General features: G+C 39.4%; 1 protein-coding gene across 1 annotated transcript; it reads right to left on the bottom strand.

The window, feature by feature from the left end:
• Positions 1 to 318: 318 nt before the first annotated feature.
• On the bottom strand, positions 319 to 23,089 carry LOC124120379 (cell division cycle 7-related protein kinase-like). Its single transcript, XM_046483190.2, has 11 exons — positions 22,996 to 23,089; positions 19,864 to 19,970; positions 18,338 to 18,424; positions 16,110 to 16,245; positions 14,669 to 14,762; positions 11,780 to 11,922; positions 7,818 to 7,977; positions 5,652 to 5,947; positions 4,389 to 4,471; positions 4,082 to 4,231; positions 319 to 2,403 (listed from the first exon to the last, which is right to left on the bottom strand). Exons 2-11 carry the CDS (start codon positions 19,967 to 19,969, stop codon positions 2,144 to 2,146), a joined length of 1,515 nt encoding a protein of 504 aa, XP_046339146.2. The 5' UTR covers position 19,970; positions 22,996 to 23,089; the 3' UTR covers positions 319 to 2,143.
• Between the last annotated feature and the right edge of the window lie 11 nt (positions 23,090 to 23,100).

The raw sequence follows: 23,100 nt of genomic DNA, 5'->3' as shown, positions 1-23,100 counted from the left end.
TTGCATCCTTTGAGTTAGCCAGGAACGTATTACCTTGGGTTCAAATCCTGTTCGCACCATACCCGTGCTCGTGGGTTTCACTCAAGTCAAGTGGTCAACATCTGAGACCTGCATCACTACCGGCTTTCCTCCAACATTAAGCTGACACACCGTGATATGAGTAGAACAGTGTTCAAAGCGGCATTAACCCCAGTAACACACTCTCCACTGTCCTAACATGACACCCTGAGGATCAGGGTTAGAATTTGTCTTCAGCAACGCATAATAAGATGCAACTAACAAAAAATATAAGGCCTAAGAGACAACAGAAGACAAAACTAGTTTGTTGTTTGTTTATTCAGATGTCATATATTTTATGTTCACAGGTACATTCATTATCATACATAATCATAAATATGCTAAATTTGTTCATTTTAAATAATATTAAATAATCCAAAATATTAACACCTCCTTTTCACAACTATTTGTCAGACAATTTTAGACACATTTAATTTCATTCAAAAGGTGATATGATGTACTAATCATGTTAACACAACTATAATCATGATCATGCAAAAACATTAAACAAGGAATTTATGTATAATTTAAATCATCACACAAGGGGGAAGTGGGATTAAACGGGGATGAGAATGGGTTTTTTCAACAAAAAAAACCTCAAAACACACACACTGAAAGTTAGCCTAGATCTTGGAACAATATGACTTATGTGTTGCGTATATCGCTGTGTATAAGGCAAGTTTTTCGTACCTTGAAATAGGGGGCTTTCAAGGGTGGTCGTCTTATACACAGGGTTGAAGAGTTTTGATGTTTTCCCCCCCAACACAGGCATAACTGTGAGCACGTAACACTGGAAATACCATGTCAACAAATCTGTATATTATAATGGCAGGTATCACAAAAATTACCCTTGAGGTAACGAATTCCGTGGATTTCCACAGATCAGAAAAAAATTATCAACCCAGATTGAGGGAGCATTTCTGAAATTGTTAGATAAAAAAATTACTTCCTTTAGTTTTCAGACATACCACAGCCCCACCTCAAAAATAAATTGTGTACTACTAAAAAGAAGTAAAAAACATGCATTTGACTCTAGTTAATCTGTCGTGTGTTCTTTAACTTCTTTTAAGTAGTATAAAATTTAAATTGTACACATATATCGTCATGAAAATTTAAGCACAGTCATATGAAAAAATTGTGTGTTCTTTAACTTCTTTTAAGTATTATTTGAGTTATATCACAGTGTCAGCTTAATGTTAAGGCAATTTGAAATTGGTATTGGTGAAAACCAGACCACCCACTAGTATGGTTTGTTTGTTGTTTAACGCCGCACTAAGCAATATTCCAGATAGATGACCAGGGTCTGTAAACAACAGTCTGTACCAGACAATCTGGTGATTGACATCATGAGCATTGATATGGTGCTGACAAACCAAGAATCATAATAAGGGCCAAGCTTGGATTCAAACACATGATTATTGGATCCAGGCACTTAAAAGGGATTTAACTGTGTCTAAGTTAACTTGGAAAACTCTTTCCTATCACAAATTTTTACAAAAATCAATAAATCAGAGAAATCAATTCATAGCCACACAAGAATATACATTGGATGACGGTAGTAGCTTACAATACCTAGAAACATGACCAACAATGTCCTTTTTCAAATATTGTTATAAATATATATCACAATAATATCTGACAAAAGACTGACATTTGGGAACATTTGCTAACATTATTTCGTTGAATCATCAAAATATGTAATGTCACTTTAAAGTATGTCAGCTGATTTCAGCCATATAATTTATCATATGTTCATAAAGATGGCACACTAAAACAATAGTCCCTATGGCTACAGTAAAGAGCCTACTTATGACAGTGGAGAGGCCGCCATTTTCACAGAAGATGGACTTCTTCATGTCGGTGGAGACGCCGCCTTTTGCCAGTGGATGGCCTCCTTTTGAATCATAAACATGATACCACACTCGTTCTGCCAGTGGAGAGGCCACATTTTGATGGTGATATGGCCTCCTATTGATGGTGGAATGGCCCCCTTTCATGGTTGAGAATCATCTTTTTGCTTCGAGAGGTAATCACATAATTTTATTGGCCAACTTCATCCATTCGCCATAAAGAAACAAACACTCCATCAGTCTACAAAGAACTGGTGTCTTAGGGCTTCTTCAGCAGTTATTCTTGTTGCAGGATTAAGGTCAAGTAAACTTTTAAGCAAATCAAAACCACAGTCAGAAATATTTTCCCACAAATCTGTAGAATTCTCTTTGTTTGGAATGTGAGTATTCTTCTGTGCCTGGTTCCCTGCAGCGAGACTGGGGGCGCTCCTAAGCTTCACACACAGTCGTTTCAGGTCCACTGCCGGTGTTACGGGGCTGCAGGTGAGGTGTTTGCCTGGAACAACAATCAGTGGGGATCAGGTATGTATCACTGGGATCTCACAGTTGCTACTCTGTACAACATAAATTTTACATACCGTATTCGACGTAATAAGCGCCCAGGGCGCTCTCAAAATTAGAAATAGGGGGCTCTTATAAGAAGATTATTTTGGTGAAAAAGATAAATTTCGTGGTTTATGCTGACAGCCTGAAATGTTTATATACGACAGATATATTTTTCCAGAATTTAATTGCCCATAATTAAAGGTGCATATAACACACGAGTGCATATTATACGCAAATAAATAAGTCTTTTGTACATTGATCAATCGGAAGGTGTGTAATTGGGATTGTTCACTAGCCAATATATTAGCAAATATCGCTGTGGGCGCTTATTAGAGCGGGGCGCTTATAATGTCGAATACGGTACTTTGTGTCAGCTCCTTCACATTGCTATGTGGCTGAAACATTGGCAATATCCTGTCATATAAGATAGCTACGCGATAAATTGCAAACAGTGAACGATGAAACATTTCAGGAGATTTGAATATGCGCTCGCAACTTGATGACGCCAGATACTGGACGACGTTAATTTTGAGAGGAAAGTGACGAGTAAGTTCTTCCCCATAGATGTAGCTGGGCTACACAGATAAACGCAGTGGCAGAACCATCGCATCCAAAAGCGGGAGAGATATGACAATCGGTATTAGGAGGAAAGGGACAGATGATCGATGTAATGATTGTGAAAATATGTGGGAAATACCAAACTTAACCCACCTGATCGTAAAACTGACTTGTCCGACATTTCTGAGGTTGGATTCTATCCAGGGAGTCATCATTATTAACATGATTAAGATTTGGGTACATAATTTTAAAGCTTGTAAGTTTTATCAACATCCTTACAGAGGCAGTAGATGATGTGGATATCTCATATAAGAAATAATCGACTCGTTGTCGTTGTTTAGTGGACAATAAAACACTGCTGCGCCCCTCATGGTTTATTCTCCCTGCAGTTTTTATTGTATGATAAACAAGAACCAGACGCCGTTTAATTATTAAATAAGATTAAATAACAGATTTTCCCGAATTTCCTCATAGTACCAAATGTAGGTGTTTGTAGGAATTTCAAGATGTGCTACCACATGTAGTGAGTGTGTATGGTTTTACACCGCTTTTAGCAATATTCCAGCAATATCACGGCACACCACAAATGGGCTTCACACATTGTATCCATTTTGGGAATCGAACCCGGGTCTTCGGCGTGATGAGCAAACGCTTTAACCACTAGGCTACCCGACCGCCCCGAAAACGCCTTTTTAAGACAAACAAGCGTGCAGACGAAACCTGTCTGGCACTGGATGAGGCAACATGCTGTGAGGGGGGATGAGTAGGTTGGACCAGTGTGGGAGGGGAAGTGGATCGTCTTCTGCTACATTTCTGGGCTCGACGAACCACCCTCTCGCCTGTCTCCCGAATTTCTTTATGGCACCAAATGTAGGTGCTTTTAGGAAGTTCAACATGTGCTACCACATGCAAGAATCAGTATTATGAAAAGCAGTTCCACGGTATTATACAAAACTTCAGCCATCAAATTTAAGGTCTTTAATACGTCGATTTTCAAGTCGATGGTGTGAACTTTATACAGTTATAAACCCTCATGTGTAAATGGACGTGCTGGACTGGTGCGATCTTACCGAAAGTCTTCGCTGCAACCTTGACCTCTTCACTGCCCATGATGGAAATGATCTGTGCGAGAGCTGTGACGTCATCATTGGCTCGGAAGAAAGGGTAGCGGCCACTGAGCAGAGACATGAAGATGACCCCCGCTGACCAGATGTCCACAGCTGAAAAACATTGGAAGTCAGGGCTTTACATCAATGTCAATACAAGCAAAGTTTCACGTCGGTTCATAGCAGAGGACATACACTGATTTCTCTGCAAAATATCCTCAATTCTTTTTGAGGAGCGTCAGGGAACATCATGAGAATCTCGGCGACATACCTGTTGACTGGTCAGGACATTTCATGAGAACCTCGGGCGAGCGAAAACCAGGTGTTCCTGCACGAGGGGCGGTCTGATTGCTTCTGGAACCCAAAAATTATCCAACACTTATTGCTGGGAGCATTCAATTTCAGTTTGATCAATAAACTTACCAAAAAATATCACCCAGGCACAGTCGCTCAACGTGTACATCAAGTAATGGAACTGATGATGTGTATAAGCTTCTGTGATTGACCAATCAGAAGTGAGTATTTTCCAAATATATGGTAGAATACAGAACAAAAACATGCATCATCAACTTAAACTTTGCTGTGCATAATTTCAGTAATACTACCTGTATCGTACAGCATCACTGATGTTATATCATAATCAATGATTTCTGCAGCAACTAACCTTTTTAACCTTTTGTAAGATTACAGGGATTACCATGGTTACGTTGCATTCTGTTTGCCGGATGAACCATTTAACAACTGCACCAAAATTCATTTCACCATGTTCACTACATGCTTGCTGTAAAAAGCGACTATGCTTGTCATAAGAGGCGACAATCGGGATCGGGTGGTCAGACTAGCTGACTTGGTTGATGCATGTCATCGTATCCCATTTGCATGGATCGATGCTCATGATGTCAATCACTGGATTGTCTGGTCCAGACTTGATTATTTACAGACCGCCGTCCTATAGCTGCGATATTGGTGAGTGCGGCGTTAACCAACAAACATCACATTGTACTTCTATTTGACATTTTGAAACTTTGGAGTATTGTTGATTGCGGCGTTGAAGAACAAACAAACCAACAAACATTTCACTATAGAGGCTTATAGGAAAATCACTTAATGTATCAGTTGTGCATAACAGTATCATCATTAGTTTTAAGTTTTTCAATACTTAAACCAGATATAGATAAAACATCATCTACAAGAAAACGTGTTTATTCCTTTTTCAGTCTGATATTTCTTCAGCAAATAGACAAAAACCCGCACATTTAAGTATTTTTCCTCAATTTTAACACGCAGTGATATATATTCTGTGGCTCTGGCACAAGATTTTGGTTACCATGATGTATCAATGACTTCATAATTTCGAAGCCAACTACTTTCATAAGACATCAAACAAAATGGAGACCTCAATAAGGTGGCTAAAAGTCTTTCTCAGCTTTTGTCATCACTTTTTATGAGCTGAAATACATATACAGCGTGAAACAAATATTCAATCACATCAGTTTGAAAGTTTAGTGGAATATCCCTTCTCTTCTAGTCTCACCTCGCAACACAAATACTGCACACCATAGGCTGGCCAAAACATTGACAGGTGTTCTGACTGCCCGGCCGTGACGATGAAGACGACCGTTGCTTGCTGGACACCTGACCCTCTTTTATCATCAGAGCTCTCTTGGCCAGCAGCATGCGACGGGGAGACTTTATTTTGTTGGATAAGTGAAGCATGTCAAGATTTGCTGTTGGCGGCGTGTACTGCCGTCGGTGTGCTGCCAGTTTACCACTGGCGCCTGGTTTCAGTTCGGACGGTTGCTCCCTTTTCATGTCGGTAGAAGCAGGGGACTGGAGACATACAAATGTTATCATTTCTTGGGGTGGGATCATCCTCTTTATCTCCAGGGCTTGCATTTCGGTAGACACACACTAACCCGTGTATCCATTTCCATGGTTATCGATATCTCAAATTACTTGTGGGGGCACGGGTGGCCCAGTCGTCTAAGGGGCCGCGATTTGCTGTGCAGAGTTGCGTCCCTTGGGCACGCCAGAAACCTATGATTGTGGGTTCGAATCCCGGTTCGCCCCGATTATGTTTCTAGGTTTGTAAGCACCATACCCGTGCTCGTGGGTTTCACCGAAGTGGTAAACGTCATAGACCTGCATCACTTCGGGCTTTCCTCCCACATTAAGCTGACACGCCGTGTTATAACTGGAATAATGTTAAAAGCGGCGTTTAACCCAACTCACTCACTCAAATTACTTGCCCTTGATTTTCCCTCACACTTTACTGACCAATCAAACGAGATAAGGACATGGGTAGGGGACTTGCCTGTTCTAATGGTCACAAAGACATCAGTTCCATCAAAAATAGTCTTGAGGGCTTTCTTTTTTGTGTCAGTCAGTTTTTCAATGTTGAATTTCTCGCAAACTCTATTGCAATCAAACGGGACTGGCTGTCAATAATGCCATGGTGTTGATGACGCCAATCCAACATTGAGGCTGGTTTGTAACACGCATTCTGATTGGTCTGTTAGGCTTAGGAGCGTAGCATTATCAAACTGGCTAATGAAAATAAAGGGCGGCTAACTTGAGATTGCGAGAACCATGGGAATAAATCCAAGGGTTAGTGTAGGTTTACGGAAATATGAGCTGTGGAGGTACAGAGGATGGTTTGTTTGTTTGTTGTTTAATGCCGCACCCAGCAATATTCCAGCTATATGACGGCGATCTGTAAATAATCGAGTCTGGACCAGACAATCCAGTAATTGACATCATGAGCATCGGTCCACGCAATTGGGATCGATGACATGCATCAACCAAGTCAGCGAGACTGACCAACCAATCCCGTTAGTACCCTCTTACGACAAGCATGGTCCCTTTTTACAGCAAGCATGGGTTGCTGAAGAACTATTCTACTCCGGATCTTCACGGGTCTACAGAGGATGGGGTGAGAAGTGCCAGTCTTAAATGTCTCATTGTCAATACCAGGGATGGATATTAACTATGAACATCTACTAGTCTGAATAGTGACAACATATAGCAATACCCCTCAAAATGCTTTTGTGTGTGGCTGCTTGTACTAGTCTGGACTGATGCCAATTTATAGTGCTAGCTCACTGAGATATCATGCCGCAGTTTAACATGAATACCCCACTCAGACACAGTATACTGACTCCGAGTCGACCAGTCCTTCTTTTAGCCCCTTAATGCCGAGTGCCAGACAGGGTAACAACAAGTACCATCTTTTAACATCTTTTGGTATGACGCGGCCGGGGATCGAACCCCAGACCTTCCACTCTCTGGGCGGACGCCCTACCACTAGACCATGGAGGTGGTCCTATTACTCTATGAGAAATAAATGATATTGTCTGTGTGATTAAGGTACTGCTAAATTGATATACATTCTCACCAGTATATAGTCGATAAACAAAGGGGTTTTGGAGGGCTTTGAACAAATTTGCTGGGACAGCCAATAAGCCTGTTTTCTTTAACAATGCCAACCATTCAATATTCTGAGGGTAGCCTAGGATTTGTATGGGGACTAGATGTTTACCATGTTTACAGCTACAGTTGAAAAAAAACATATTTTTTTAATTCAACTATGAGCCTCAAAGCTTTAACCACTTGCCTGTCACCCCTTGTAGTGTTGGTGGAATCAGTGAAACAATTATAAAACAAAAATCTCGCCTGAATATAAGTATATTCGTGTTCTTACCTTGACATTGTTATCCTGAAGATATTTTTTGGACGGAGACAGCGGGACTGACTTGTGATGTTTGTCTGCAAGTTTTACATCTACACTTGGAGACGTCTTGCATTTCTTCATCAGACACACTGGTGCTTGGTGGGCCAAACCAAAGTCTACCAGAGAAAACCTGCACAGAAAACAATACATGTGAACATACACAGCGTCTGAAACAATTTCTACTCCCAACAATCCAGGCGGGCTGGTGACTAGGAGTATGGCGAGTTATCAAACAATCAAACTATTACAATTGTTTGCACTTTGATAGTACGACAATGATAGTATTGTCAATAATATGCATAATAGATAGTTTCAATACTTGCAATTATAATTATAAACCATATACAATGCCAATTTTAAACCTGCCTGTGTGTTGGTTCGCAAGGATTATGACCACTACAGATTAGAGTTACTTCCCTTTGAGTTCAGTTTGCCACTGGGAGGAAAATGGTTGACTATTAGATTGTAAGCAGAGACCATATAACGGTATATGGTCTCTGATTGTAAGCAATGCTTTATTGATTATTATTACATTGTAATAATTTTCAAGCCTTAAATTTGGTTTACTGCCATAACAATATTACTGCAATATTGTGGGCCACAATACAATCCCAACAGTGAAAACATCTCCAAGAGTCACCCCTACTGGTGACTCATGACTGTAACTAGCCCACCTTGATAGTTGCAGACCCACATTTGTGTATACATGCTGGAGTTAAAGACATATCATCACTGTGGTATCAGATTAGTTTGTTGTTTAACGCTGCACTCAGCAATATTCCAGCCCCATGATGGCGGTCTGTAAATAATCAAGTCTGGACCAGATAATGCAGTGATTGACATCATGAGCATCGCAATTGGGATACGATGTCATGCATCAACCAAGTCAGCGAGTCACCACCCGATCACCTGAGCAAGTTAGTCGCCTTTTACGGCAAGCATGGGTTGCTGAAGACCTATTCTACCCCCGATCTTCACGGGTCCTGTGGTATCAGACAAACACTTTAAAAGTTCATAAGCAAACAAACAGATAACCAGACAAGGATAACGGGTAACACAGAGTGACATCCATTGCAAAATGCAGTAAAGCAAATGTTCACTAAATCTTAACTGACAGAAATGTTACCAGCCAGAGGCAGGCAGGCAGGCAGCTATTTCGGACACTGAACACACAAACTACCAGTCCAGCAACATAACACTGACAGTCTCAACTTTGATTGTATTTCTTATCAGAATTGGAATATCAGTTAAATTTAACTTGCAAGCTTCAAATGAACATGTTTACCAAATGATGTGTCCTATTGGTGCAAAGGTTTAGAACGCATGCACATAGTATGCACTGGGAGCCCCTTGAGACAACAATATCATAATCATATACATATTCATCACCAAAAGAAACGCAAACCATAGGAATGTATAGAGAAGTATGTATGTTAATGTACCACTAAATGACAAACTAACAATCAGTCAAGTGTTACCACTGTCGTGACTGTTTTATTCTTATCACGATATGCTGCACATGATTTCCAAACTTTACACGTTAATCCTGCACGAGACAAATGGTGCATCTCGAGTCATGGATCCACGACATCACGTGATGCATTCATGAGCGTCGGTTCACGCAACATAACAGTATGTTCATTGGTGCATCGAACCACCAATCTAATATCTCTTGAATATGAGTAATTCTTCATATATTAACTAACATGTATGGTATTCACATTTCCTTTGTCGGTGAGTATTTATATGTCCCTTTACTTGAACACAGGGGTCCGGAAACCGTCATATGCGCCGGACATGTCCGATGAGGAATCTCAAATGTCCGGTTTAAAATATTGCTTGCCGGACATTTAAATTTTTCTGTCCGGACATTTTAAAAGGTATTGTCCGGACATTCTTAAATTTTGACCGGACATGATCAACAGTTAGGACTGAGCAGTTTCTGTCTGCAGTTGTAACACAATGAAGATTATCTACACTGACAAGCTTTGTTCAAGTTGAACATACCAGTTCCAGACCATACAAATTCAAGGCAATTGTTGTCAAATTAAAGGGAAATGTGAACACTCAAGCAATCATCACGCAAATGAGGTTGCAAGATCAGATACAAAGTCTAAATTACTTAACAGGCAGCATTATTGCACACCTTCACAGACATTCACAAGCAATTTTGTGTTTTGTATATTAATAGTAATAAAAAAGATTGATGTGTAGTAAGGGTGTAATTCAAGGTCCTTTCATGTCCTGTTGTTTATTTCGAGACAAATCCTGATTTATTTCTTTTTTAAGATGAACTCTAAAATTAAAGGACTTTTCAAGTCCTGAGAGTACCTGCATGCTGCACAGTATCAATACTTGAAATTTACATGGACATGTTGAACTGGTTATCAAAATGTCAGCAGGTCATGGTAAGGCTTAATGAAATAAAAGAACTGGTTCTCAGGCAATGGTTTTTAAATATATTGTGCAGGCAGGCGATGTCTGTTGGTTTTTTTTGGTGGGGTGTGTGTGTGTTCAAACTAGTATGTAACCAAATAAACAGAAAACTGTTGTGTAACCAAATAAAACGTTGTGTACAATCAATCTTGGAAAGGGCCTCCCTACATATTACTGTATTCCTTGATGAGTAAAATACTGGAATACAGTATTTGACTGCTGTTGGACATATTTGTTGGAATATTTGAGGATTTTTAAAATAATGGAAATAAAAACAAAACATGCAACTTTGTGATGATGAGGGCAGTGCCTGAGAACCAGGGGTCCGGAAACCGTCATATGCGCCGGACATGTCCGATTGGGAATCTCAAATGTCCGTTTTAAAATATTGCTTACCGGACATTTTAAAAAGTATTGTCCGGACATTCTTAAATTTTGACCGGACATGATCAACAGTTAGGACTGAGCAGTTTCTGTCTGCAGTTGCAACACAATGAAGATTAACTACACTGAATAGCTTTGTTTGTTTTGATTGCTGTAAATACATCGTACCTACATGATAGTCCAATCTGTCAATCACTGTAATAGGCAATAAACTGAGTTGACACTGATTAATCGAGGATTAATTACTGAGAACATCTTGTTAATTTGAGTGAAAGGTGTTTACAACTGTACATTAATACCTTGCATCATCGATGTACCTCATAATCCTCACAATGCTACGATACGTAACCTCAGACAAGAAGCGAAAGCGTAACGACAGGCAGTCGACCGATGCAAATCAGTCGAGCGGATCTGCCAAACCCTCAAAGTCTGGATGATCATTTTGTAAGTCGTGGTTAACGACTTTCACTTGGTTGACATACAATGAGGATTTGCAGATTTTATTGTTTTCAGTAGCTAGTCGTATATTGAATCTTGATTGACCGCCATTTTGCTTCCTTGGACGATCGATATCCAATTTTTTTATGGTCAATAATTAAGTACAGATGAAAAAAGTATTCAAATAACTATTGCTATCAACGATATTTTAGTATTTGTGATTAAATTATCTGTCTTGTTTTTAAAAAAATCTTTAGTTTAAAAAAAACTTTTCCCGTGAGGTCACGTGATAACCAAATATGGGATAATAGTCTCGATCCAAATGTTACAACGCGTACACTTGAGCAGACTCATGAATATAACTCATGAATATTAACTGGACCGTTCACTACGTTAACAGATCGTTATTATAACAGAAACAAACATATTTTTTCCATGTAAATCTAAAATGATATTATTTGTTATTAATTGTCCGGTGAATTAAACAATTTAAATTGAAACAATTCATAATTCATCATATTATGAATACGTAAACTTGTAATGTGTGTGAAAAGTCGTACTAAAATACGCTATTTGAAGGGGGCGTGGCCTAAATGCAAATGTCCGATTGGGATTTTAAATTTTCCGGACCCCTGCTGAGAACCAAGATTATTAATTTGTTCAGCCAAACATACTGTTGTGTCTCTCGGTTGTACAGGAAGTTGCTGGGTTTTACATCTCTGTGTATGATGTCGAACTTGTGCACGCGTCGGAGAGCTATGAGAAGGTTGCGCATGTAGTCTCGCACCTCCGTCAGCGACATCTCCAGCACGTAATCCTGGGGACAGAGAGGCAGAGTTTCACAAAATTTTAAGTAGCAGTCGCTGGTACTTCCTGTATTTTATTAGCCAGGGACCAGCAGACTTAAAGCAATTTTGAACCCTGACATAAAAAAAATGTGTTACCATGGTAACATACAATGCCAGTGAGAAGGTACTTCAGTCAAGAGACATGCTTGATGTTATAGCTAATACTAGAGTGGTAAAATTACACTTTGTTACAACACCATAATGCTTATAATAAGACTATTTATATGGCGCCATATTTCCACACCACACAAGGGCGTTCACAAAGTGCAACATGATTATTACCCCAGGCAATGAATCAGTGTGCACTCAATTTTCATTATCAGCTCCATGGGGAGAATACAACCCAAGCTACCTGAGGCACATTACTTTCTCATCCTAACAGGTACCCATTTCACTGCTGGGTAACAGAGACATATTTCAAACAAGTTCACTTGCTCAAGAGTGAGTGAGTGAGTATGGTTTTACGCCGCTTTGGGCAATATTCCAGCAATATCACGGCGGGGGACACCACAAATGGGCTCCACACATTGTACCCATGTCGGGAATTCAACCAGAGTCTTCGGCGTGACGAGCGAACACTTTAACCACTAGGCTACCCGACCGCCCCACACTTGCTCAAGAAGACACTATAGGTGCTCCAGTTTGGGGCAGGACCAAATTTCCTTGTAACTCTCAGGAGTCAAGTTGCCAAGCACAGTCACACATCCAACTACTCTCTGTGACTGATGCACGACATATAATATTTGTATTTGTTGTTTAACACTTCACTCAGCAATATTCCAGATATATGACGACAGTCTGTAAATAATCGAGTCTGGACCAGACAATCCAGTGAAAGACATCATGAGCATCATCGTTCTATGCATTTGGGTTACGATGACACGCATCAATCAAGTCAGTGAGCCTGACCACCCGATCCCGTTAGTCGCCTCTTACTACAAGCATTGTCACCTCTTATGGCATAGACTGATAGAAGCCCAATCATATATTAGGTAAATTTGAGTCCATTAACAAAATAGGGGCTTGAGCATGTGGAGTATGTTTAGTATTTTTAATAATAATGTTTATACTATTTCATCATGCTTATTCTACTTAGAAGAAGTGAAGAACGCCCGATTCTTTCATATTACCATGGCATGACAGATTAGCTATAAGTAAGGATAAGATTTATGGATGAACAACTTCTTTATTACAATTAAGAGTGGTGTTTCAGTTTAGGTTCTAACACCGTTATCAAGCAAACCTACACCATTTGTACACCGTAGCGTCGCTCTTAATTGTAATAGTTGTTAATCCATAAATCTTATTCTTACTTAGTACTCCAACTTCTAAATGCCTATCAAAGAAGGAAATTAGCTTTAGTAATATGAAGGAGACAAGATAGACACAATTTTATGGATAACAACTTCTTTAATACTGTAAAAAGCGACGCTTCGGTATAGATCCTTATACCGTTGTCAAGCAAGACTGAATGAGGGACATAGTGCAGAATATATATAGCAAGTGGAGGATTAACAGTAGAGGATTAACAGTAACAACAAGGGCATACATGAGTGGGATACCATAGGTAGGTGTGACAACAAGGATGATGCTATCACAACACGATGGACAGAAACCACATAGCTAGAAGCCAATGGGGCATGAAGCCAATAACAGGTGATTATTGTTTGATGAGTTCATAGTAGGCGGATGGGATGAAATAGCCTTGATCTCTGTTGATTGATGGGTTGTGGCGGCAAATGTGGACTGCTTCTGTTAGTTTTCTTTTGGTGAAATCATGGAGGTTGTTGGCAAGGATTTGGACGTTGTCCCAGTTGATGATATGGTCCGAGATGGCTGATTTGCTGTCGGATTTGATGGTGGAGGTTTTGTGCTCTTTGATGCTAGTGTTGATTGGGCGGGATGTTTCACCTACGTAAGATTGCCTGCAGTTGCAGTCAATTTTGTAGACTACACCTTTAACCTCTTGGGGTTTAGATGTGTTCCTGCCGTTGGCTCTTAGCAGGGTGTTGAGGGAGTTGGAGCTGGTGAAGTGGGTGTCGATGTTGGCTTGCTGTTTGAGGAGGCGGCTGATGATGTGGGAGGCTTTTCCTATGAACGGGAGGGCGATGCGGAAGGGCGCTGATTCGGGTTTAAGGGCTGCAGGTCTGGGTGTGGGATAGAGTACAGAGGCGATGACTTTGTCGACTAGTCGTGTTGTGATAGCATCATCCTTGTTGTCACACCTACCTATGGTATCCCACTCATGTATGCCCTTGTTGTTACTGTTAATCCTCTACTGTTAATCCACTTGCTATATATATTCAACACTATGTCCCTCATTCAGTCTTGCTTGACAACGGTATAAGGATCTATACCGAAACGTCGCTTTTTACAGTATTAAAGAAGTTGTTATCCATAAAATTGTGTCTATCTTGTCATCCGCCAACTTCTAAGTAATGCCTGTCAAACAAATAATATGAAGGAATCGGGAGTTCTTTAACTTCTTTTGAGTAGTATATATATTTATATCGTTTAGGATCAATACATGACCATTTGATTTGAAACTTGTGGTGTAACACAGGGAATAACGATGGATCTCATGTATGGTATTGTTACATGCTTATGTTACAGTGGTCATGGGAGTCTTGCCATTTGAAAATAAAAACACCTCACATTTACACATTGTCAGGAACACGCCAATTAATGTAAGTGTATTAAACAGGGTTGACTCACTGGGAACTTGTCGTGTGCGAAGTACGGCATGACGATGACGACATGGTCCCTGTTTCTGATGCACAGTTCCACACCGATCACGTTCTCGCAGCCGCTGAAATACACGGACATATTCATATGGTTATCAGGGTTAGGCTCAATAAAATATAAGAGTTGGTTCTCGGGCAATGGTTTTTGAAAATAAAGTGCAGTTGTGTAACCAAATATATAGTTGTGTACAATCAACCCTGGAAAGGGCCTCCCTACCATGCCTACATAAATGTATTTCTTGATGAGTAAAATACTGGAATACAGTATTTGACTACTGTTGGACTTGGAATATTTTTTTTTAAATGGAAATAAAAACGAAACCCTGTGGCAAACTTTCGATGGTTAGGGAGGTGTCTGAGAACCAAGAATATTCTTCTTTTTAGTCTTAGAATTTAATATTTATTTTCACCAGTACTGTACTGATAAATGACCTGCCACAGAGTTGCAATAGATGAGGTAGAGGCTGAATCTTTCTTTAGTCAGAACAATGAGGTCACAGCCAGGCCTTTTGTACATTGAAATGACAATGGCAGTCACAGGTAGTAGAATATAATTGTAATAAAATAGAACATGTACATAACAAATGATCCATATAAGGAAGCAAATATCAATTAAAAGATCCTGCTCTTTAAATACACATACAATCCACATAATCATGATAATAGTAATATGTATAAATGGTAGTCCACAAGGAAATGTCCCTAGTACTTCCTGAATTTGACTTGTCTCAGACTAGCAGACTTATGTCATACATTCTGTTTCAGAGATTATTATGATAATGATGATGATGATGATGATGATAGGGAAGTTTGCTCTTTCTGCAATGTCGCTGTCTAATTATGGAACTTTCTCTTTTTTAGTCTGGAATCTGCTCCTTCACTACCACTGTTCAAGTCCAGACTGAATGCAAACTTGTTTCAAAGATATCTTGTCAGTCTGTATTCATAGGTGAAGTACTGACTTTTTAAGGGGGGAAACGATACAGCAAGGTCAAGCTGCAATACGTTTTATGATACATAGGTCAAGCTACAATACATATCGCCATACACATATTTATGTCAAACGGCGTAGAAACTTCTTGAATATAAATATTTCAGAGCGGGTTCAAAAGGTAAAGCTAGCTGTAGACACATGTTCATAGCAGCTATTTTAATAGTGAACTAGAAACCCTTAACACAACACATTTGGCGATATTTGACTGACAAAAGTGCTTGGTGTCATTAAACGAGTTGTAAGTAATGTATTTTCGCAAGTGTATATCGTCTTGTGTCGAATAGAAAAAAATGTATCATGTATCGTATCATCTCATAAAAGCTCACGATGCACCAATGTATTGTTTCACCCTACCAAAAAGGAACCGTATACACATGCTATAATACCATGACCTTTATAATAATGTAGAAAAACAAACCCAATTTCCTGCAAGCACCGTAGTTCTCCCTCGATACGAGAAGGATGACTGGTTGGGATGATGTGTTTCAGGGCAAACTGCTGCTTCACCTCGGGGTGATGTCGGAGACAGGCTTGGAAGACTGAGCTAAACGTCCCTGTAGTGGCAAGAAATATTACATCAGGGGTGGCACGGGAACCCGGTAATTACCAGTTTTTCACTGGTTAGATAAACATAGAAAGGCAAAAATCGGAAGAAAAATAAATGGTCACCATGTCACCACTGTGTAGCGAGAGAATGAGTTGGCTGGGATAACCACGTGATCAGCACATATACATGATATAGGTCAACCAGCATGAGTGAGTGAGTGAATATGGTTTTACGCCGCTTTTGGCAATATTCCAGCAATATCACGGCGGGAGACACCAGAAATAGGCTTCACACATTGTACCCATGTCGGGAATCGAACCCGGGTCTTCGGTGTGACGAGCGAACGCTTTAACCACTAGGCTACCCGACCGCCCCTTCAACCAGCATGCAAGCATGCATGACCCAGGTGTTGGGAGGTGACCATGGTAATATGAGGTATGTATGGGTGAATTAATTTTAGAAGCTGGAAACCTTTGTTCCAGACATGTTTCCACTAAGGATTGACAAAAGAAAGAGAAAAGCATAGTGTGAAATAGGATAAGTTTAAAATTTAAGCACTACAATTAGGGGTGAGGGGTGGGGGGGTGTCACCCTGGGGTTTGATGCTACCAGGGCCGGGACGATACACCAACTATTACTGACTATCAGTGTTCCCATTTACCGGTAATTACCAGTTTTTCACTGGTAAAATTAGGCTTGGTCCCGTAATTTATGTGACTGCCAGACCATGTGAACCAGCAAATAAAGTACCTTATAAATCTGTATTGTTGAACAAAACATTGGCGATGATCAATAAAGTATATTTTTCAAACAGAGTTAGCATGTCTTTTATCATCAGGGTTTCCCATTTTCTATTTATTAGTGCAAGAAAATAACATTTCGTTTTGCCTCAATGTTATTGTTAAATATCTATTTGTAGCAACATAGTCATAGACCTCTACCTCTTTATTATAATTTGGAACCGAGGGCCTTAGCGCGAGGTTCCAAATTAAAATAAAGAGGTATAATTTTATAATATAGATATGTTTTACAGTTCATATGGGGGTGATCAATCGGCAGCCATTTTCTATGAATTGATATGTAGGCTATCTATGTATTCATACGCACGTTTTTTGTGAAAAGGCTTAATATATTTGAAAGAGGTTTCCGTAGCAAAAAGGAAACCTCTTTTTAACCAATCAGAATCAAGCATTTATCAATGTCATGGTAAAATTACTGTTAAGGCGACGTTTCAGTATCAATAGACTGAAATGTTGCCTTTACAGTAAATAAAGAAGTTATTATCCATAAATGTGTCTACTTTATAAGTTTCTGCCCTATAATATCCCATCTTCAATCTCTGAAATTTAAAAACAAATTATTCAAGGACATCCTTGCCATCAAAAAGATTTTGGATAGCTTTCCTTAGCTGTGTCAGTTAGTTTTTCAGTGTTGAATTTCTCGCAAACTTTATTGCAATCAATGGAACCAGCTGCCATGATGTTGATATTGCCAAATCAACATTGAGGCTGGTTTGAAACTTGCATTCTGATTGGTCTGTTAGACTGAGCAGTGTAGCAAATAAAATTGGCTTATGAAAATCAAGACAGGTAATTTGAGATCACGGTAACAGTAGGAATAGATCCAGGTTATTGAGATATGGAGAACTTGGTGGGGGCCTTGAGGTTTGCTGATATATTGTTTTAATATATTTGGATCCATGGACTTTAAATCTATCATTTTTAACAAGCCTTATAAAGACAAAGAGCTCCTTAATTTTAAGCAGTGAGTGATTTAGTATGGTTTTACGCCGCTTTTAGCAATATTCCAGCAATATCACGGCAGGGGACACCAGAAATGGGCTTCACACATTGTACCTGTCGGGAATCAAACCTGGGTCTTCGGCATGATGAGCGAACGCTTTAACCACCAGGCTACCCAACCGCCCCTTAATGTTGAACACTGTAAGTGGTCGTGTAAACACATATAGACAAGGAGCTGGAAACCATGGTAACACATATTATTAGAGTGTGGTAATAAACAATAAAAGAGTAAACAAATCATTTTGTATTTAACATTTTGATTAAAAGGATCCACGTGGTAACAATGAATACTCTCACCCTCTCCTATTTTGTTGACGATTTTAAAGTGCTGAGCAACCTCAGGAACAAATTCATACAGGCACTCAATCTCCTCTTGTACATCAACTGAAATAGACAAGACAGTAATAAACACTGATTTCCTTAAATGAGTGTTGCCTGTAAACATTGTGTTGCAATCCTGGCAAATTACTGCACTACAATGTCTTTACACATGGCTACACAGAGCTACAGATAAGCTGCGTATTGGAGTAAAATACCCCCCAAAACTATTCAAAACCCAATTACTTTCAATTAACTTGCGTACAGAAAGGTATGCATTAAATGAAAAATGCAATTGTTTGAAAACAGCATGCGTAAATACCCGGTACCCAATGAAGCTTTTTCAGCATGCTAATTTCCGAAACACAATTACGAGCTAATTTACCTTCCGAGTCTAGCCTACGTTTAGAACACGTTATATACATCTAAAACATAATTTAATTTTTTTTAAATCTCTAAATGTTTACTCATTTTGGGAAAACCCAATAGAGTGATGAAAAGATGAGTGAAAAAATGTTGGTTACCCAATAAAAATGTAATAACCCAATTAAGGTAGAAACCGTAGAGTAAAAACTTAATTGAACCCTGGTCCTCGGCATGACGAGAGAATGCCCAATGAAAAATGTAATAACCATGATAACCCATCTGGAGCTCTGGCTACACGCACCAATATGAATATGCAGGGGTTTATCTTGCAGGCAAATTGGGGAAAAATGTTATATTGTTCAAAATTGGGATTTTTTTCAGAGGTATTTTAACATCGCACTCCATACAATAAAGTAAAATTAAGACTCCCTCTTTTTTGGTTCTGTTATCAGCGTAATCAGTGATTACAAGTAACCTCAACCGAGCCATCACATTTGTTATAACTATATTTACGTGTCCAATTGGAAATAGGGCGGAATATCAACCTCTGAGGAGGTCTTGATAAATCCCTCATATGCATTTTATTACATTAATGTGCGATGAGGTTAAACATTGACTTTCAAGGTTATTGCACTTAAATAGCAATGTGTATGTGGCTGCTTGTAAAGTTTTAACGACCCGTGAAGATTCGGGGTAGAATAGATCTTCAGCAACCCGTACCTCTGAAAATAAGACAATAAGAGCTAAAAAATCATCTCAATTTTGAACAAAATAACATTTTGTCCCCAATTATCAATTAGTTTGGAATCGTATTTTTAGATAAATTTCTGAATATATTTGAAATTGGAATTTACAATAAAAAATTGGACCAACCCCACAAATGTCTGGGCCCCATTCCACAAAGTTGTCTTAGTGCTAAGGTGATAGTAACTTCCATACTTTAACACTGGCTTACGATCATCGTAGTGCTAAGATCGCTTTGTGGAAATAGGCCCTGGCCTTACCAAGATGATCATGAATATCATGACCTGGGAACTTTCAATTCCCATTTGGAAATATCTACTGACATTTGCTGCAGACTTGGGAATGAAAACTGGTCTCTTAGCATGTCTAGATAAATCCCAGTAGTGTGTACATACTTGGCAGTGCCTCCTGCGTGGAAGGGGGGCAAGGTTTCTTGGACCCATGAACATTGTCCATACTCTCTGCCACGCTCCGGTCACTGAGAGTTTCCGTTTCACTCATTCTGAAATGGAAAGGAACAAAATTGTTTCGGCTGTGATTATTTCAAAAACAATTCATATTCCTTATTCAATTTTAATTTTATGCATAAAAACTAGACTCTAATATTGAAAAATTAAATGAGTGTTCTTTTTTTGAGTATATTATGTATGTACTGAGTACTATTTACACCCTTACTAATACTGTATCATATATCAACATGAGTTGGTTGTTTGTTTGTTGTTTAACGCCGCACTCGGCAATATTCCAGCTACATGACGGCGGTCTGTAATTAATCGAGTCTGGAACAGACAATCCAGTAATTGATATCATGAGCATCGATCCACGCGATTGGGATCTATGACATGCTTCAACCAAGCTAGCGAGTCTGACCACTGGATCCAATTAGTCGCCTCTTACGGCAAGCATAGTCGCCTTTTACGGCAAGCATGGGTTGCTGAAGACCTATTCTACCCCCGGACCTTCAAGGGTCTCATGAGGAGAGTATCATATTATGTATCTTTCTTGATTGGGGACCAGTGCAGTGAGTGAGTGAGAGTGAGTGAGTTGGGTTTAACACCGCTTTTAACAGTATTCCAGTTATATCACAGCGTGTCAAGCTTAATGTGGGAGGAAAGTCCAAAGTGATGCAGGTCTCAGACGTATACCAATTCGGTGAAACCCACAAGCATGGGTATGGTGCTGACAACCTAGAAACATAAAAGGGGCGAACCAGGATTTGAACCCATAATCATAGGTTTGCCCAAGGGATGCAACTCTGCACAGGGAATCATGGTGCCTTAGAAGACTGGGCCACCCGTGTCCCCAAGTGCTGGGATGACTGCCACAATTTGCATATCACATGACCAGACTTTTCTCTTGTCTGTAAACAAACATGCTTATTCTGCAATCAGAGCAAGACTTGCCTTTTGGTGCTCTTTACACATTGTTTTGCATAACTATGTAGATATGCTACTACAACTGCAACAGTGCAGAGCATTACAATATATTTACACATCAACATGATGAAAGTGAAAGTATCACCAGCTCTTTGATGGCTTCGATGACCGCAAATGGAGACGTACAACCAATGTAAACAAAAGATAAATATGCAAATGTTTTTTTCAGTTTTTCAAGTTGTAGGATATTTTCCTAGTGAAAGTTAACCATTTATCATCATGATCATGTTTATGTTTTATGTTTATCTAAACATGCTAAATGTGCAGACATATTAGAATGTCTGCACAATTAGCGTTCATGCCAAACAGTGTTAGAAATTGGCATTAGTCCTCTAGTCCTTGCCAAGCTGCCCAATTGTTAAGGTATCCTAAGAACTAGTAGAAATTTGCAATTTTTAGGGGTTTTGCTATATGTTATCATTATAAGGACTAGTGCACTAAAACCGTTAGTTTCAATCACTGCCAAAGGCTTGGGTTCAGTTCCCAACATGGTAAACTTCATTGATTGTGTGAAGTCCATGTCTGGTGTCCCCTGTGGTGATACTGCTGAAAAATTGTTTAAACCCATACTCACTCACTCACTCACTATGTGATGCCATAATATACAAGCAAGTTTTTTATCGCATCGGAGATTGTGTGCTGAAAAGGAATATATGACCAAACATATTCAACTATAAGGTCATCCAGTCTTTGGGTATGACTCTTTAATTGTTTGTTCGAAAGATGAACAACATTTCTAGACTGAAGGACCGTTAGGGCTTCAACTCAAGGATTCCTTGTTAGATTTGGTCTCCAGCATTCATATTTCTTAAGTTGAGAGGTACTTAAACATTGTTTACACATTGCAACTTATGCTGGTCATCATTATGGAAAGGATTCTGTCGGTACACCCTCCCAAAGTTACATTTGTATGCATTGCCACTAACATCACATATATTTTTTAGGGAGGATAAAAGGGCTGCGACAGGTAACTCGGTTGAGGTGGGTACTGAGTAGGACCCGGGTACCCACAGGCCTACCCGGAACTATGGTCAGTCACGTGATTATATTGTTTAATGGCAAAAATTGGTCTATGGTTACAATATACATGATATAACTGACAAATGTCAGGGTTAGAAACTAACAGTTTTGTCCACTAGTACATATAATGATAACATATAGCAAAACCTTTAAAATGGGCCAATTTCTACTAGTCCTTAGGATACCTTTATTATTAGGCAGTTTGGTAAGGACTACAGGACTAGTGCCAATTTCTAACGCTGAATGTTCATTTCTTTCTGACTATGCACACATTCGATCTGACTTTATATGTTTGCATAAAGACAAACTTCAGTCAACTTCAGTGTATGCATGACCAGATCGGTTTAACGTGTAATACATTTAAATATATTTTGACAGGAGTCCTGTCAAACATTTCCCAATCAGACATTTGTACCTATATCTTGAGACCTAAAGTGGGTACCTGGGAAGGGTCGTGTATTAATGGGGTGGGTACCCGTGTAGTAAATTTGGACTCGTCCCAGCCCTAGAGGATATCGGTGGAAGTCTTACCATCGTACTGGATGAGATTATTCAGGTAGTCAGGCTCTGCGACTTATTTGGTGGATCACATGTAATTTTATCTCAATTGCGTGGATAAAGACTCATGATGTCAATCACTTGATTGTTTGGTTCAGACTTAAATGCTGACGTCATATAGCTGGAATATTGCTGAGTGAGGCGTTAAACAACAAACAAAAAATTTGATGGAATAAAAAGTTGTATAAAATAATACATTGTATTATTGGCTTGTGAGTGATCATTTATTATGGGGAGGAGGGTCATGGGAAAGAGCTACATAAAATTCGGAGTAGGGGTGGGAGGTATAAGAATAGTATAGTATGATAGTCCTAAGACCAGTCCCATCTCTCCACCACGATATATAACCAAACTGTAAGGTCAAACACTACAATCGTGCAGACGATCTTTCTGTCGACAGAACATGAAAACGTATAAATTCAAAGAAAATCTCAATCTTAGTAACTCTTCAGTACCCGGCCCGGTTCAATACTATTAGACACATAGTTATAACATATTTTGGATATATCTCACCTGCCAACTTTCTATTTTCTTCGAGTAAACTGTTGCTTTTCTTCTCGAAATCTGGCGCCAAGTGTTGACGTTCTATTTCCCGTTTACTTCCGGATCAGCACAACT

The sequence above is a fragment of the Haliotis rufescens genome, unplaced genomic scaffold, assembly GCF_023055435.1.
Source record: "Haliotis rufescens isolate VD_foot unplaced genomic scaffold, xgHalRufe1.0.p SCAF_8, whole genome shotgun sequence".
Classification (NCBI taxonomy): Eukaryota; Metazoa; Mollusca; class Gastropoda; order Lepetellida; family Haliotidae; genus Haliotis; species Haliotis rufescens.
Note: the sequence above shows the minus strand (reverse complement) of the source record. Positions and strands in the feature narration are given on the sequence as shown.